General features: G+C 31.4%; 2 protein-coding genes across 2 annotated transcripts; one reads left to right on the forward strand and one right to left on the reverse strand.

Annotated features, from left to right (window-relative positions):
- Nucleotides 1-1,386: 1,386 nt before the first annotated feature.
- On the reverse strand, nt 1,387-2,638 carry LOC105774481 (zinc finger protein ZAT10). The gene has a single exon (XM_012596984.2). It carries the CDS (start codon nt 2,517-2,519, stop codon nt 1,776-1,778), a length of 744 nt encoding a protein of 247 aa, XP_012452438.1. The 5' UTR covers nt 2,520-2,638; the 3' UTR covers nt 1,387-1,775.
- Nucleotides 2,639-9,968: 7,330 nt separating this feature from the next.
- Nucleotides 9,969-13,283, forward strand: LOC105774060 (adenine phosphoribosyltransferase 1, chloroplastic). The gene is made up of 6 exons (XM_012596382.2): nt 9,969-10,238; nt 10,321-10,431; nt 10,519-10,611; nt 10,709-10,858; nt 11,050-11,108; nt 12,919-13,283. Exons 1-6 carry the CDS (start codon nt 10,145-10,147, stop codon nt 12,970-12,972), a joined length of 561 nt encoding a protein of 186 aa, XP_012451836.1. The 5' UTR covers nt 9,969-10,144; the 3' UTR covers nt 12,973-13,283.
- The last annotated feature ends 5,171 nt before the right edge of the window (nt 13,284-18,454 follow it).

The raw sequence follows: 18,454 nt of genomic DNA on the forward strand, positions 1-18,454 counted from the left end.
ATCAAGTTATCCAGGGTAAAATTAGAAAAATTGCTTTAAGGAGGTAAAAATAATGAATAAACTTTGAGAAATTAAAGTGTAATTTTACTATTAAATTAACTTGTAATTTCATAAAATTTAATGAGACTATAAGCTAATTTACCATTTTGAGAGACCAAAATCATTGCCTACCCCAACATGTCAAGGTTTATTTAAAACAAAGGTTAAAGCTCTTTTAACACTTTTGATATTTAGATGACACAAATTCAAATCGATAAAAATATCATGAAAGTTCTTATATTAGAAATTATATTACATTTTCCTCTCAACAAAAACAAGGGTAAATTAATCCTTATACGTTAAATTAAGGAGCAAATTAGCCATTTTGTTAAAAAACTGTACATTTGTATATTACAATAAGGTACACTTGACACACTACATATAACTGTTCAATTATTCTGTCAATCACGCCAGTTTTTAACGGTATAAAATAATAAAATTTTTAACAGAAAAATCAATTTGCTCTTTAATCTAACATATAGGGATTAACTTTCTCAATTTTGAATAAAATATAAAATATAATCTAACCACTAATACAAAATGCTTCATAATACTCTTACCTATTTAAGTCCTGTTATTATATTGCAATGAAAGGGGAAAAAAGAAAAGAAAAGGATGACAACATCGAAGGCATAGCTAGCTTTATGTTGCTATACGCGTAAAATGAATTGCCTACACCCAAATAGCGACACATGGAAGACAGCAAAACAAGGGAAAGCACCACCACCCCTCCGACTTTTCTCATATGGCTATTAGCTTAGAGACAGCACACAGCCCCTTCATAGTTCACACATCCTGTACACTAATAGTGGCATATGACAAACAAGAAAAAGAATCTCAAACAAAGATATCAAAGGGGAATCGAATCAACTCTTTAATCTTCATCAAATACAACTAATATTATATGAATAAAATATAAGGCTTGGCAATCGCGTGGTAATTATAAAAAAATTTGCAAACAAGTTTCTCTAGATTAACTATATATATCGATCCAAATAAAGAATCAAATTGAAATGAAAAGATTAATTGAATCGAGTTCTTCAATTGATCAATAGTCTGACTAATTCAACCGCCGATCTATTTCAAAAATCATGATCTCTCGACCTATCATTCTAATTAATTTGTGCCCAAACAAAACCTCTTGAAAGAAAATTCCCCCCACTTCCCCATCCCATTCATGCCTATCTTCTTATCCACACCAAACATCACCCTCCACCTCAAAACTTCTTATACACTATAATTAAGATCCGATTTTATTAATTTATTAGGTTACCGATGTCTCACTTATACAACAACGAATCATAAATTATCGTATTTAAACTTCGAATTGTTCCAGTAGCATCACTATAAATTAAAGAGATGAAATTTGATTGGAGTTAATGGGATTGAATGCTTCTCTCTCGAACATAACAATAAAAAAAAAACCATAAAAGAGGAATGAACGTGATCCTTATGGTGTCATAACATGCCACAACCTGTTAAGAAACCACCCATCCCTTTCATGCACCAAAACTGAAGCTTCAACCTCCGCCTTTGCCACCCACCACTAACTTGAGACGAAAGCTATCGAATTAAATAAATTGAATTGAATTAAGCCGACTAAATAATTAATTTAAAAAAAAAACAGTAGACTGAAGAATTGTTCAAAGCTCTATGTACAGGAAAAAATCGTCTCACCAAAAAAAAAAAAACAAAAGAAATTCATGGAATTGTTATCTAAAACTAAAAAAAGGGTTTTAAATTGTTAAGTTGACTTCGATTTTGGGTGGTATCGATAAACATGGCTTCTTAGCAGGGTGTGGGCTTTGCACTTCATCATCACCGGTGGCAGAAACAAAGAAATTAGCCGGCGAGAATTCCAGTAAAGCCGGCATGTTGAGGTCGAAATCCCGGTTACTGATATGGGTATTGGTGTTTGTGTTGGTTGACCCCACTCCTTCAGATTCCGTCACGCTGCTAGCGGTACCGGTGGCGCCGGCGTTATTATTCCCCGCCCCACCTTCGTAGTGGCGTCTTTTATGGCCTCCCAAGGCCTGACCTGTAGGGAAGCTTTTATGGCAGATGGAACACTCGTGTGACTTCCCGCCGGATGACGTAACAACCCCACCGGCTGTCCCGGTCGCCGATGTCGTCTGATCGTCGTTCCCACCGGAAAGCTTACGGTGGCTGGCTTTATGTCCACCCAAAGCCTGGTAAGAGTTAAACGCCTTGTTACAAACACTGCACTTGTAACTCGGTTTCTGCTCCTCCGTCGAGGTGGGTTCTGGCATGGTGGTTGGAGAAGGAGATCGTTGGCCACCGCCGCGTGCTAGCATGATAAGACACAGAGCTAAATATTCTTCCTCGGCAGTGACATGGTCGAGACGTGGTCGTTTTGAACGCTTACGCTTAGTAAAGGATTCAAGGCAGTGTAAATTAGTATCATCGAAGCGGAAAGGAGCGGTGGCTGAGGTTGGAGAGTTAATAGCTTCTAAAGCCATAATCAAACAATAGAGAAAAGTGGAAGTTTTTGAAGCTTTGGGGACTAAATTGTGAGCTAAAAAAGAGTGAGTGAGGGTTTATAAAGGGGGAATTGTGTAGGGGAAAGGAAATTGCGTGACAAGTGGTGAGAAAGTTAAGCTAAAGTCGAAGATATTGTTAAGAGTTTATTTGGGCATTGTGATGAGAGTGAAAGAAGAAATATAAAAGGGGAGATGGAGGAGCACGTTTAATTGAGTTTTTCTTTTGCTATACATTTTGTTGTTTTCTGAATTTAGTTTTCATGTGTCGGATTGGGTTCGGATTGAGCTTAAGCATTATATTAACATAACGTTTGCCCAAGCTAGACTCAAATCGAAATATGAGCTTAAAATTTTGTTTAAAGCCGTCCATATTTGTAAATTACTAACACAAGCTCATTTTAGACTCACCCATAATTTCTTTTAAATTTTTTTATATTATTTTAAATTTAATATTTAATAATATTATATATTACTATAGATTGAATTTTCATGTGTTATAAATTATAATATATATAAATAACATAATATAATATACTATTAACATAGAAAATAGGTCTAGTCGGGCCGAGCTTGGGACTTGAATGGTTAAACCTAAGCCCGACTCATGTTTTAAAATGGCCTAATTTTTTTATCCAAGCCCGTTTTTAGGCCCAATATTTTTACCCACTCTCTCAAATTTCGAGTGGACCTTTGGGCTTTGGTGGATAGTCCAATCCATGAGCAAATCTACTTACAGTAAATAACTTATTTGAACCAAATTGAACTATGAAGTCAAGTTCAAATACTAATTTGAACCAAAAAGTCGTATTCAAGTATCTAATTGGACAAAAATAAGTTTAGGTACCTAATTAGACCAAAAAACCTTAAGCACCAAATTGAACCGTGAAACCAAATTTAGGTACCAAAATATATATTTACCCTCTTTTTTTTCTTTCTGGCTAAGAGAAGATTCCTTGAAAGAGTGGGTCAAACAAAAAACCCAAAATTGAATCTAGGAAAATAGTAAGCAAGTGATAGAAGGAATTAGTAGACTACGTGGGTCCTTACATTTCAAGCGAGTATGAGTTGTTTTTTCTTTTCTTGAAAAGACTTGGAAATGAAGACACCTTTTTTAACACCCCTCACCTCTCCTAAACACATTTCAAAATTATAAAATGGTACCGTTTTAAGTTATTCACCTAATTCGAATGTGAAAATTAATCCAAATTTAAAATAATTTGAATCCATTATGAAATAACTTAAGATGATACAAACCCGAACTTAAAATAATCTAAAACTTTTAAAATCTAAATTAAATTTGGTTGAAAACTAACGTCACATGCATAATGCCATAGTGAATACCCACCCATAGGCTATCCCCCATAATGCATTCATTTCACCGAGTAGAATCGACGCAAAATCTGGGGGGGATAGTACTTTGGAACCAAGCGCTGATCATTAGTTGCCAGATCATACGGGGGGTAGTGGGGGGCGGTGAACCTCATACAATGTACGTTCACAAGAAACTTTCACTAACAAAATTTTTTTGTTAAATTCTGCTATTAGTCCCTCTATTTTACGAAAATTTTAAGTTAAATTTTGTTATTTTCAAAATCTGATGAGACAAACATATTATGGGTGAATATACTAAAAGGTCCTTCTAGTATAGGGACCTGCTTCAATTAGTCCCTCTACTATTAAATGGATCAATTTAGCCCTTATACTATTAAAAAGAATCAAATAAGGTCAAACTGGAATAGAGTTAACTTTATTGTTTAGAAAAATATCATTTCTTGTTTAACAAAATTAATATTTTTGAAGTTTTTATAATTTTGTAAATGAAATCTTCATTTGGAAATTGAACTACAATTGAAAAAATTCAAGACGGTTTTATATTGTCAATGTTAATTCATTACAATTTAAACTTATTTGATTCTTTTGAATAGTATAGGGACTAAATTGGTCCATTTAATAATAAAGGATCTTCTAGGCACTTTAACCTTTTCATATGTCTAATGACATATCAACTTGCTATTTCCATATATAGATTAATGACTATCATTTTGCATCAAGATTGAAATCTCAAAATTCGGAAAAAGTATAGAGATTGAGCAGTACAATTAGAGAATATGGACTAAATCTATATTTGTATACATAGTACAATACTAGTGATTGAATTTAATTAAACCAATTTAACTACTATTGATCAAATTACATTTTGACCAAACGAATTACAAGACTAAAATTGACTAATTCAAAAAGCACTAGAACTAAATCCACAACTTTCACAAAGTATAGATACTAATAACAGAATTTAGCCCTTTTTTGTTGTTGTATTCAAAGGGATTTGATTTGATTTCCTCACTTTCCGCACCTTCCGACAGGAAAATCGGCATTGGCCGATGAATATGATTCCAATGAATCAAGTCTTAATTTATTTATTACTGTCTTAATTATTACCTTTACAACAAATCTTAGCTTAATACTTCATGTGAACAAAAATCAAGTCTTTATAATTAATTTAATCATAAAAAATTACATTTAAAAAATTGGGTTTGTTACACATAAGGGTAAATTATAAAAATAGTCACTTTTGTTTGACTCAAATTACATTTTAATCACTTATGTTTGAAATGTTACGTTTTTGTTACTTATGTTATCGTTCTGTTACGAAGTGGTCACTCTATCGTTAAACTCCGTTACCTCCCTAACGACAGTCTTATGTGGCAGTTCAAATGGGTTTTAAATGCCAACTTGGATGTCCAGTTGCTGGGATGAAAATAGATTTTTAATTAAATAAATTTAATTTGGACTGCCACATAGGACATCCAAGTTGGCATTTAAAACCCATTTAGACTGCCACATAGGACCATCGTTAGGGAGATAACGGAGCCTAACGGTAGGATGACCACTTCGTAACAAAACGATAACGTAACGTAACATTTTAAATATAAGTGACTAAAATGTAATTTGAAATAAACAAAAGTGACTTTTTTTATAGTTTACCCTTACAAATAATTAGTTATAAATACCCATAGACTTATGATTCACATGAGGCTGAAACCTTGACAACTTGTGTGGTGTTCACATGTTAGTTAAGGGTTTGATTTGGCAGTTTAGTTCTGTCTGTACTGATTTAACACGTGGGAATTTATGACAGTTTTAGATTTTTTTTCTGTGTTGGGAATTGAAAATCGTGGAATATGATATTCTTAAAAACAACGTTAAAAAAATGTAAAAAAGAAAAAAAAATTAAATAGATGAACCAACTGACCAAACTGGTTCTTTGTATTAAGACAAGTTTAAATTCGTTGCAACTGATTATGTTGGTTCTCTAGAAAGCTGTAGGAAGTTACGCGAAACATCGGGATAAACACTGCAACACCCGCCCCCCGATTAATAGAATCAATATCGTGTTCCGAATCGATACTCTCATCAATTTTCGATTAAACGGGTTGAATAAATTTTCTAATTATGAATGCGTTGATTCTAATTTGGATTGCAAATACGTTTTAATTAAAATACGTGAATCTTCGAGTCTTATTATTAACCATTGTCATGTGTGAGTTAGAGTTTAACTAATTAGTTTTATGAGTTTTATTTTTTCAATTCGTAATTTATATTATAATAATTTGATTATGCTCTAAATGATTCCTCAAACATGTTTTTATATTTATAATTGTAAAAAAAAACATTCTAATTAATTTAAGTCAAACTAAGTCTAAATTGAATTAGAAATGACAACAAAAATCTAAAAAAACTTGACCCAAAACTAATGAAATAACCTAAATACAAAATGAACCTTACAAAAATTAAAATTCGACTTAACTCGATTCAAAATCAAACTCTATCCATCTAATTGACAGATTTAAGTAGAGTTCTCTAGGGTGTCAAACAGACAGCGACGTCACGATGAGAAGCTTCCCGACGTCGCAACGACCCCATTCACGTCGTCACGACTAATGTAAAATCGACCCTGCTATGAATTTTAAATTAAAAAACAAAAGAAAAAAATGGTTAAGACGGTTGAACAAAAATGACCCAGGCATAAAAAAACATTTAATTTAAACCAAATTAAAAAAAATAAGATAAGCATGAAATAATACATAGAATGGCAACATCATAGTTCAAACAGGGGCAGGCAAAACCGCCTTTTAAGTCATCACTTACCTAATCAAACACTGTTCTGTTTTGGTTCTTTTTTTTATAGTTCAGTTTCAGCTCACCTATCGAAAATCTGGGTACAAAAACAAAGGCAAACATGGGTTTCTCGTTTTCTAAAATTTTTTCCAATCAATGAAGAATCATTGAACTTATCACATATATATTTTCAAAGACAGTTCGTTAAGAAAACGAAAGACATGTGGGTTTTTTATTTATTTATTTTTATTTTTCCTTTTTATATAGTGCAAAACTTGTTTATGTCGGAAAACAGAACACTACACGAAAGCTAATTAGCAATGTTGGTCTCTTCTGGAAATTTTGGCTTATTGTCAAAGGAACCCTTTGACATTTTCTAGAATTATGGGATTATGCAAATTATGGGGTTGTTTTTTTTTTTTGTGTGTGTGTGTTTAGTTCAATGGAAGTGGTCCAATCATATATGCATTTGGTCGTGTCATGGATGACATACATGAAAAATTGATCCATTTTGAGTTATCTTAGTTAATTGTATATGTCATAAGTCACTTTACTCTTTATTCAAAAGGCATGTTAGTGTCATCGGTTTTGGTGTGAAGTCCCAAATAGTCTATCTTGCTTGCCCCAAATGTTGAGGTGCTTCGTGTGAAATCGAGCAATTAAGGTCGGTTCTAAAGGTCCCTTTGGATGGACAGTGCGTTTTTATACGATAAGTGTAAAAACAACAGTGACGATGAAATTAGATACTATAGTAATATTACAGCGTGAAACAAAAAGAAAATTAAACGCACCGCATTGGAGTTAAACGCCCATCCAAAGAGGCCCTAATATTACTTATCACAGAGTTAATATTTCTTTTTCAAAAGATATATATTGATACAATGTGCAATTTGATATTCTTATTCTTCGTTTTTTTTTTGGTAAAAGTATCATAGATGTTCCTATACTAGGAGTCAGATTTTATTTTGCCATATTTACTAGAAAATGGACAAATTAGTATTTGTACATTGGATTATATAGTAAGCTGGTCATTTCTATTAAAAAAATAATCCATTTTTACAGTTAAAAACTAACGTGGTTGATGAAATAACTAAACAGTTATGCCACGTGTACTTCATGCTAATGTAGGGACCAATATTTAAGAATAGAAGTTGATGAAATTTTTAATAGAATGACCAATTTACTCTTTGAGCTAAAGTACAAGGACTAATTTGCCTATATTTTGAGTCGAGGGGGTAAAATACACCATCCAATATAAGGGCCTCCATGGTATTTTTACTTCTTTTTTCCTTTCAAAAGCTGAAGAGTTTACAAATTAATCCTTTTCGAGTTTATGGCCACCTCTTCTAATAATGTTATTTCCAAAATCAAATCTAATTTCTCCTCGTACTATATGTCTGAACACTATACCCTAAACCCCATAACAATTTACTATTTTAATAGTATAATTTAAAAACAAATGAGCATAATTAATACATATATACATTATACTAACTCTGACAAGTGCATTTGGACAAAGCCCAACCCAAGTATTGGTCCAGCTTTATTTTGTTATTTATACTCACTTGTGAAAAAAAAGCCCACCTTATAACTTGCCAGATTATTATGAGATAATATTTATTTTATTTTATGACAATAACCATTCATGATTTTAATATATATTTTTTAACTTAATTTATTCGTTTTACCTTAAATTAGATCTGTTCATGGGTTAGATTACCCATTCAAGCTTGAAGGTATGCTTGCAGTATAAGAAAATTTGGCTGAAAGCACAAAGTTTAAAAAATGGGCTTGAGCAAAAAATATGTCTGTTTAAAATATAAGTCGGGCTTGAACTTCAACATTCAAGGCTTGAGCCCGATCTGACCCATTTCTGTAATATATTTTTATTTTATTTTTATATGTTATGTGATTCATATCACATAAAATTATTATATGCAATAATATAATACCATGTAAACGTTAAAAATATGTTAAGTTATTTGAATTTAAAAAATGAAAGAATTCAACTTTAAATTTTAATAAAAGAAAAAAAAATCTAAATGTTAAATACTAAATTGAAAATAATATGAGCAGACTCAAATAAAATTGGGTTAATCATTTACAAATAAGAGTAGCTTTGGAAAAACCTTTAAATTTATATTGTGGATCAAGTTGAGCTTGAATAAACATAAAATATACTAATATCATATATAAATTTAACTCCAACCCATCCCGACTTTACTATTTAACACCTCAACCCTAAATCAAAATTTGAAACAAAGTTGATTTTTTTAAAAAAAATAGATAAGTTTAGTTCTAAATTCCAATTTTTTTTATCCTTAATAGTTGAAACTAGGATTATAACTTTAGATCAATTTTGGGTCGTGCTGAGTTGGATTGGTTTTTGATCAGGTTAATTTAGATAGCGTCAAATAAACTTTTAATATTTTTGATCAATTTGGTTCGGGTAATTTTAAATTTGAATTGTGATAAGTTCGGATTATTTAAGTTTGAGGTTGATTTTTTGGGTAAGACCATTACCAATTTTTATCACTTATAGTTTTGGTTATTTTAAGTTATTTATTTAGATCATTTAGATTCAAATTTTCATTGTTTTGAGTTAGGATGATTTTCAAGTTCAAATAAACTAAATTTAATTTATTAATTTTATAATCAAATCGAATTAAATCAAATTTAAATTTTTGTGCGAAAGCTAGACACAACAAGAAGATATTTAAGCCAAGGTCAAATACGTCAAATAAAAATAAATAAATTACAGTTGGTTATTTATTTATTTATTTATTTATTTTTATTATTTGTTAGGGTAAACTACACTCGAGGTCACTAAATTATTAATAAATTTACATTTTAGTGACCCAGTTTCAAAAAGTTATAAAATAGTCACTAAATTATTCGAAAGTTTGCATTTAAGTCATTAGTTTGTTAAGTTTTTTTTTGGTCAAGTTTAGTCGGTGAGTTTCAAGCAATGATTCAACAATCAGTACGGTAGAACAATGCTCATCGACGAGTAGAAAAATATTCATTAGATCTAAGCTGATTTGATTGTTAGTGTCAAAGGTTGAAGAAGAAAGTTGTTTGAATTTTGGTTCATAGATTCGTGAGGTTCAAAACAGTTTCATGAAAAAAAAACTAAACTGTAGAGCTTTCAATTGGTACCGACAGTGTGAGAGAAGAAGGCCATACAATAGTGATATTAACAACTCATTGAATGAAAATATTCAAATAGTTCAATGATCATCTTATAAAATTTTTAAGTTTAGTGACCAAAACGGAAGCTTTCTAATAATTCAATGAGCTTGAGTTTAGTTTACCCTATTGGTTGTTAGGGTTGGTCACTCTGACAACTACGCAGTCTTCCTCTTTCACAGCTACTTTGCTCTCTCCCGCAAAACCCAAAATCAATACCATCCGAGTCGACCCGTCCCCGTGTTGAGTTTCATCAGCGAGTCACTAACTCAGTTACAAAATCAACAAAACAAAAAATGGCGTCTCAAGATGAACAACAACAACAACAAGACCCTCGTATCCCCAAAATTTCTTCTGCAATTCGTGTCATCCCAAACTTCCCCAAACCAGGTTTCAAACAAAACATACTTTCGATCCCTCTGTTTGTTTTTTCTTTTTACGCTTTAACTGTTCTTTTCATTTTTTGGTCCAGGGATCATGTTTCAAGACATAACAACTTTGCTTCTTGATACCAAAGCGTTTAGTGATACTATTGATTTGTTTGTTGAAAGGTACAAAGGGCAAAATATATCTGTTGTTGCAGGTAATTTCCAGTAATGGGTTTTTTTTTTTTTTTACTTTAATAGTGTATATTGTATATATTTCTTTATAATTGTATGGTAAAATGCAGGTATAGAAGCAAGGGGATTCATATTCGGTCCACCTATTGCATTGGCTATTGGTGCCAAGTTTGTTCCTATGAGGAAACCCAATAAGTTGCCTGGTATATATATAAAGATGATTTTTGTTGAGTATTGTTGATTGTTGCATTTTGTTTAGTGATCTTTGTGGTAATTGTTAAATTTTTTGATGTTTATTAGGGGAGGTTATCTCGGAGGAGTATTCTTTAGAGTATGGAAAAGACAAAATGGAGATGCATGTCGGTGCCGTGCAAGCTGGAGAACGTGCTTTGATAATAGATGATCTCGTTGCCACCGGTGGAACCTTGTCTGCTGCGATTAGGCTACTTGGTAGTTCAATTTTATATAAAAACGTCAAAAGCTTACTCGTTTTTCACCTTTATGGAACATAATATGCTAGTGTGTTGCTATGAGTGAGCCTTTGAATTAAGGGGAAAGTACAAGAGATTGCCTTAGGATTTCCTTTTTGTCGTATTAGAGCATTGCTTTGCTATTTACATGAATGATTGTTTCATTTGCAGAGCGAGTCGGCGTGCATATTGTGGAGTGCGCTTGTGTTATCGAATTATCAGGTTTAAAGGTATGTGGTGCTAATCTCATACCTCTTGCTGCCTTATCAATCACAGTTCGTGTGATAAACCTGAGCTTTAAACACATATTTTGAAACCATAATGACTGATAAAACTAAGGTTGAGCTTATAAACTCTAATAAAAATATGCCATGGAGCAGTTTGTAGTTAGGCATCTTTAGGGTTAATAGAAGAACTTTATGAAAAACATAAAGATCTTTTTAGTATGTTTAATTATCATTATATGTTAAAATATGATGATAGTAGCAGTTCAAGTAATTCTGAAAAAAACAGAATTATTTAAGAAACAATCTGATGAAGAAAAAACTTCAGTAGATCAGGATGAAGACATAAAAGTCTTAACTTATAATTCTGATGAAGAAACCACTTCATTTGAAAATGAAAAATAGAACCGATGGATACTGAACCAACAAATCCATATAGAAAAAGAAAAATAGAGTCTGATAATCGAACAAATGATTATCTGGTCAAAGATTTAATTAAAGATCAATATACAACCAGTATGTTGACTAGTAATATAAAAAATTTAACTATTGATGAGAAAGATCCTAAAAATATAAGAAAATTAATTAATAGATTTTTATTAGGAAGATTTGCTTTAAGACCAAATACTCATTGTAGGCATAAAAAGAAAAAAATATTTAGAATCATAATTCAGCTTTAGAACAGCAAGAAAACAAACAAATGTCATGGTATTGTAGAGGAAAAAGTATTCTAGATGTTGCTTACGGTGATTAGAAAGCTAATTGCGAGTTTTTTTGAGAAACAATGAATCTCATTCCTGCTCGAGTTTCATAGTTGCAAAGTGTTAATCTTCTTTTTCAGCCTATGCTAATGTCACGGGACCATTATCCTCTTTCCAATAGACATGTCTGATAGGATGTGCAGTGCACCTGCTTGTACCCTGCCTACTTATTTAGACTGCTTGGCCTAACACTAGCACATGTTAGGCTGAGCAGTAAGTTCTCAAACATATAATAGTTTCAATGTCAGCTTCAACACTATATATTTGTTCTTTTATGAACATTATGTTGGGTGTCAAAGGAGGTTGACTTCTAATGAACTAGTTGTTATCCTTTTTGTTCATTTGAGGTTTGTACAATAGCATCTCTATCATTTCTTTTAAAATAAAACTAAAATTTGTTATAGTTAATTTCATGTTAAATTACCATTGTTTATCAAATTCAACCAAAGCATAAAGGCATGGATGTAATACCAAATGCAAATTTGTGACCATGTATGAACTAGCACTCTAGTAGAGCTTTGAAATTACTGACCATTAGTCTTTTTCTACGGTAAAAGTACCATAGAGGCTCATGTACTAGGAGTCGGATTGCATTTTGTCCCCTTTACTAAAAAAATAAGCCAAATTAGTCCTTATACGTTATATCAAAGAGCAAATTGACCATTTTGTTATAAATTCCATCCATTTATAATGTTAAAATCTGGTCCCCATACGTTATCATGAGGTAGACGTGGCATGCCATATGGAACTGTTTGGTTATTCTATTAGCTACGTCAGTTTTTAACAGAAGAAATGGATGAAATTTTTAACAGAAAGGATAAGTTTACTCGTTGATCTAATGTATAAGGATTAATTTGCCCAATTTTTGAGGTAAGGGGGAAAAATGCAATCTGACTCCTAGTACTGGGGCCTTCATGGTACTTTTACCATTTTTTTACTGGTTTCTGACTTCTGGTGTGCTATGAATCATGCATAAACTAAACCATATTCTCCCGATATCAGTTACCCATTAACGTTTGCTTTCATTTCTTATTCTTCCTCGGTTTCTATTTCAGGGTCGGGAACGGTTAGGAGATACACCGCTGTTTGTTCTTGTAAACTCGGCTTGATATCACAAGTGTTGTGGTGGTGGTAGATGGGCATTGTTTGTTGCACTTTTTAGAGTTTTCAATATATAGCTACAACTTTGCCTAAAGGCCTAACTAGTCTATTTGGTTGAATAAAAAAGGCTGCATTTGGTAAATGTTTTAGTGGATTGAACCATGATAATATTAGGTTTAGGTGGTGTTGATGATGATATTCTTCCAGGTGAGTGTTCATTGCATTTGTAATAATATTTTGAGCAAAAGTGGCTTTGAGTGAAAGGTCTTGTTTGTCGGTACAAGAGATTCTGTTGTTAATACCATTGTTGTGTTTTTAAGTTGCTGAATTCACCATTTATTGACCTTTGTTTTTCGTTTCTAGTATTCTATTTTTAATCCTATGTTCCCGCATTAAATAAGTGAATAACCTAGGGTTGTAAATGAGACTAACACACTGCTGCTCGCAAGTCATTCGAGTTTAACAAAAAAAAATAAGCCTTGAGCTTAGCCCAAATTTAGAAATTGATGTTTGATCGAGTTTGAGTCAAGTATTTGAATATATTTTTTAAATATATTTTTATATTGTGAAATTATATTTTTACTCTTATTATATAATAAGAGTTGAGCGAGTTTAATCGAGCTTGAAGCCTTGAGCTTAGCCCAAATTTAGAAATTGATGTTTGATCGAGTTTGAGTCAAGTATTGAGCTTCAAATTTTAGGTTTGCTACTATTTGGGTTCGACTCGATTTAATGCATGTATTTAATTTTGACTTAATTTAGTCCTCTACCTTTATAATTCCATTGGTTAGTTTAAAGTAAGTAAATGAGACATTGGTGCTCCCAAGTTATTTGAGTTCTACTCGAAAAAAACTCGAACTTGTCCCAGTAATTATCAAGTTGAGCTTGAGCAACTTGAGCTATCAATTGAGTCGAATTCATGCATTGTAATACTCAATTCGAATGGTTCGTGAGCATAATCAAGTTTTTCATTTAAATATATTTTATAATATGAGATTATATTTTTACTCTTATTATATAAAAAGAGCTTAAATACAAATGAGTTTGAGCTTGAATACTAATGAGTTTAATTGAGCTTGGGTTTGAACTTGAGTTCGAAAATTGATAAATGAGCTTATTCGAACTCTAATTCGAGCTAAAAATTTGATTTTCGGTCAAGCTTGAGCCTAGTATTGAGTCTCGAATGTTGAGTCAAGTTCGAGCTTGCTAGTATTCAAGTTGACTCTACTCAATTACATCCTTAGTCTCTATTTTTTTTTCCCACAATTACATCCCTAGTCTAAAGAGTGTTTTTAAGAAGAAAAAAAATTACATCGTCATTTTAATCGAAATAATCTTGGCATAATTTGGTCCTTTACTTTTATAATTTCATTGGTTAGTCTAAAGTAAGTAAATAAGACATTCACAAGCTATTTGAGTTTTTCTAAAAAAAACCTCGAACTCAGTCAAGTACTTATCCAGTTGAGCTCGAGCAACTCGAGCTATCAGCCGAGTCAAATTCATGCACTGTAATGCTCGATTGAATAGGTAACAGGCATAATCGAATTTTTCATTTAAATAGATTTTTATAATATGAAAATACTTTTTTACCCTTATTGTATAAAAAGAGCTTAAATACGAATGAGCTTGAGCTTGAATATGAATGAACTTAATTGTGCTTGAGTTCGAAAATTGATAAATGATACTAATCAAGATCTAGCTCGAGTTTAAAATTTGATGTTCGATCGAGCTTTAGCTGATTATTGAGTCCCGAATGTTGAGTCAAGCTCGAGCTTGCTAGTGTTTAGGTTGACTCTGCTCAATTATATCCCTAGTCTAAAGAGTGTTATTAAGAAAAAAAAATTACATCAACATTTTAATCGAAATAATTTTGACATAATTTGGTCCTCTACTTCTATAATTTCGGTGGTTAGTCTATAGTAAGTAAATGAGATATTGGTGCTTGCAAGCTATTTGAGTTCTACTTGAAAAAACTCAAATTTGATTTGGTAATTATCGAGCTGAGCTCGAGCTATCAGTCGAGTCGAATTCATGCACTGTAATACTTGATTCGAATAGGTCGCGGACATAATCAAAATTTTCATTTAAATTGATTTTTATAATATGAAATCACATTTTTATCCTTATTATATAGAAAGAGCTTAAATACAAATGAGCTCGAGCTTGTGTTTGAACTTGAGTACGAAAATTGATAAATGAGCTTATTCAAGCTCTAACTCGAGCTTAAAATTTGATGCTTGATCAAGCTTGAGCCGAGTATTGAGTCAAGCTCAAGCTTTCCAATATTCAGATTAACTCTGCTCAATTACACCCCTAGTCTGAAGAGTTCTCTAAGAAAGAAAATTACATCTACGTTTTAAGCGGAATAATTGACGATATTAATGATCTATAAAAATAAAGCATAAAATTACGTGAAATTAAAGTATAAAAACTAAAGAAGGATGAAAACTATAATTTTACCTCATATATATTAGAAAGTAGAAATAGTTATGGTCTCCATATAATTTATCACCATTTACAACTGCAGACATACACATATATTGTAGATTAAGAATGCAGATATTTTAACTAAATAAAAGTGTTAAAATTTTTTCATCTTTTATTATTATTATTTTAGCAAGCAATTGTTTACTTTCAAAGTACAATTATATGCTTTTATAATAATAAAAATAAAAATCTGCATGCTCTTCCCAACTATATTTTATTTTCAAAATTATTTCTTTGCTTTTTTTTCTTATTTTAAAAATCAAAAGATATATTAAAAAAGAAAAAATCATTTTTTTGTAAAACTAATTTAAATTTATTTGTATGATTCATTTTAGTCAGCCAACTCTCCCCACCAAATAATAAAAATAAAGTTGAAGTCTGCACATAAGTGACCCCTTCATTTGATTATTATTTAGGTATAACTTTCCATATTTCCCATGATGTAATACTACATTAATACTAAAAAGTTGACATTTTATTACTTTATATTTTCTTTAACCATTATTATATGTACCTCTAAAAGACAAGTTCAGTGAGCATTGACTTTTTTTAGTTTAATAATTACAAGCAAAAGATAAGACAATTATATAAAAATAATGGTTGAATTCAGTTATTAGTATCCGTACTTTTCAAATTTTAAAATTTCATTTCTCGTTAAAATCCAATGCAACAAACATACTATCATATGCGTAATATGCTTAGACACTTATAATGATTCAATTGGAGAATATGGACTAAATCTACAACTGTATCCGTAGCACAAGACTGATAATTGAGTTTAATCAAACGGATTTAACTGTTACTGTTTGGGTCAGGACAAAAATTGAATAAATTAAAGTATAGGGACTAAATCCACAACGTTCATAAAGTACATGTACTAATAACAAAATTTAACCAAAAAATAATTAATTGATATTTTATTAATTGAAGAGTAATAATTTCAAGAATTACTATATATAGACACTAATACTTTAAAAATTTGAGAAGCTTTGTAGAAATTATATATATATATATACTTGCATATGTAATATATAACTAAGATGAAGGAGGAAAAAATAAAGCTTCTAGTAGCTTGACTTTCCTTTTAGTACAAATTTTAGTAATATATAGACTCTACTTTTGTTAAATTTTTTCATTTAATTTCAATGTTTTTTAGTATTAATCTGGTTTGTGATTTATTTTTAATTTCTTTTGTCAAAAGTATTAATTGCATTTTAGTTTTATTTTTATTAGTTAATATTAAAATTTGGATTAGTTGAAAACTTTATAATGCTTATGTTTCTAAAAATAATTTAATGTAAGAGAAATACAAATTGACAATATAATGCTACTTGAAAGTTTCAGAAATTAATAAGAGATGCATTACCTTATTAGAGGAATGAAAACTATATTTGTAAGTATGTTTGAGTAGTGCTTCAAGCAATGCAAATTGCTTCATGGATTGCTGAAAAACAAATACGAACACAACAATATGATTATGTAGTTCGGTTTCCGGTCAGAGAGATAATCCACTATCATAACACCTAGTACAACAAGTGATTCAAGTTTTAACACTCACCAGTTTAACAACCTCACTTTTGTACCTAAGATCTAGATATTTATTCTCTAAATTTCCCTTTAGAAACTAAGTAATTCACTTGTTTTCACACTCAATGCCTTCACAATTACAAGTTCATTATTGAATGTATAAGTGCTAAAACTCTTAGTACAAAACCTATACAAATCTCGAGTGTTTAAACTGCTGTCGATTTGCTAACATACTTACAATCAATCTTCCCACCAAAGTAGTAAGGTAATCATCACGGAGAATATTTTCAATAAGTCCAACTTAAGTCTTCAAATCTTCAGTATATGTAACCAAGTTACCCGACCGATCCAGTCTCCTTAAAATAAGGAAACTAATTTGCTTAATCCAATTCAAACCAATCTTTAAGATATGTTTTCTATAAATGGTTTGTCTTCAGAAATGGACTTGCACACATCCAAAATATCAGTGACGATTACAGCTAAAAGATTTTGTTTACAAAAATTGCAAACTTTAAAATTGGCAAGTTATGAGGCTGAGCAGTGCCAGATGCAGCAGGCAATGCTTGTAGCACTATTCTTTTCACTCTTTTCTTAATTGCCTCAACACCTTGATTAACTGCCAATAGTTGTGTCCTAACCCCACCGTTAGGTCGCTCTAACAATAAACTTAAGTAAACTAATTAGGCATTATTATAAGCCCTCGAGAAACCCCATCGTATCAGTCATACATGAAAATCAGGCCCCAAATGGCCTATCTTCCTCAATTGTAGAAACTTTACTTTCCATGTAATATCTACTTTGATGGTTTTATTAGATATTATTTTGTAATTAAAAAAGCTTAAGTATCTTTAGTTCCAATCTCAAATTTTACTAGGCAAGTCTAGTGTAAGAGGATCTAGTTTGGGCTCTCAAAAATTTGGATATCTACACTTAATTAGCATTTCTAGACCTTGATCCTTTTATATTTTGCATTATAATGTTGATTTCCATTGTTACTATTAAATCCACGGATAGCTAATTTGTTATGTGATTAGTGGTGAATATTGGTATGATTAAATAAGTTGTTGTAAAGACTTATATTGTTGCTTGCTTAGATTGGTGATTTTAACGCATTCTTATAATTGACAACCATAGGCATGATTAGAATTACGAAAAATGAGAGATCTAACCCTAGTTGACCAAACCGATCTAGCTTGTTAAGCACAATGAGTTGAAAGATTTGGTGTATGTTAGGCTTACAAGTGGGAGCTGGGTTTAATGGTGAATTCTAGTTCTCAAGGCGAGTCAAGAGACCGGGAGGGGTTAGGATTAGTGAAAATATATTTAGGATCAACAAGTTTATGTTTAACCATTAATTCACCAATTGAATCCACTAATCACTAATTCTATAGTTGTTAGGAAAGTTAAATTTGAGATTGTTAGGTTCTTAATTAGTTGAGTGATTACCTTCAAATCGATTGTATTGACAGTGCTATG

This window comes from Gossypium raimondii, chromosome 6 (assembly GCF_025698545.1).
Source record: "Gossypium raimondii isolate GPD5lz chromosome 6, ASM2569854v1, whole genome shotgun sequence".
Classification (NCBI taxonomy): Eukaryota; Viridiplantae; Streptophyta; class Magnoliopsida; order Malvales; family Malvaceae; genus Gossypium; species Gossypium raimondii.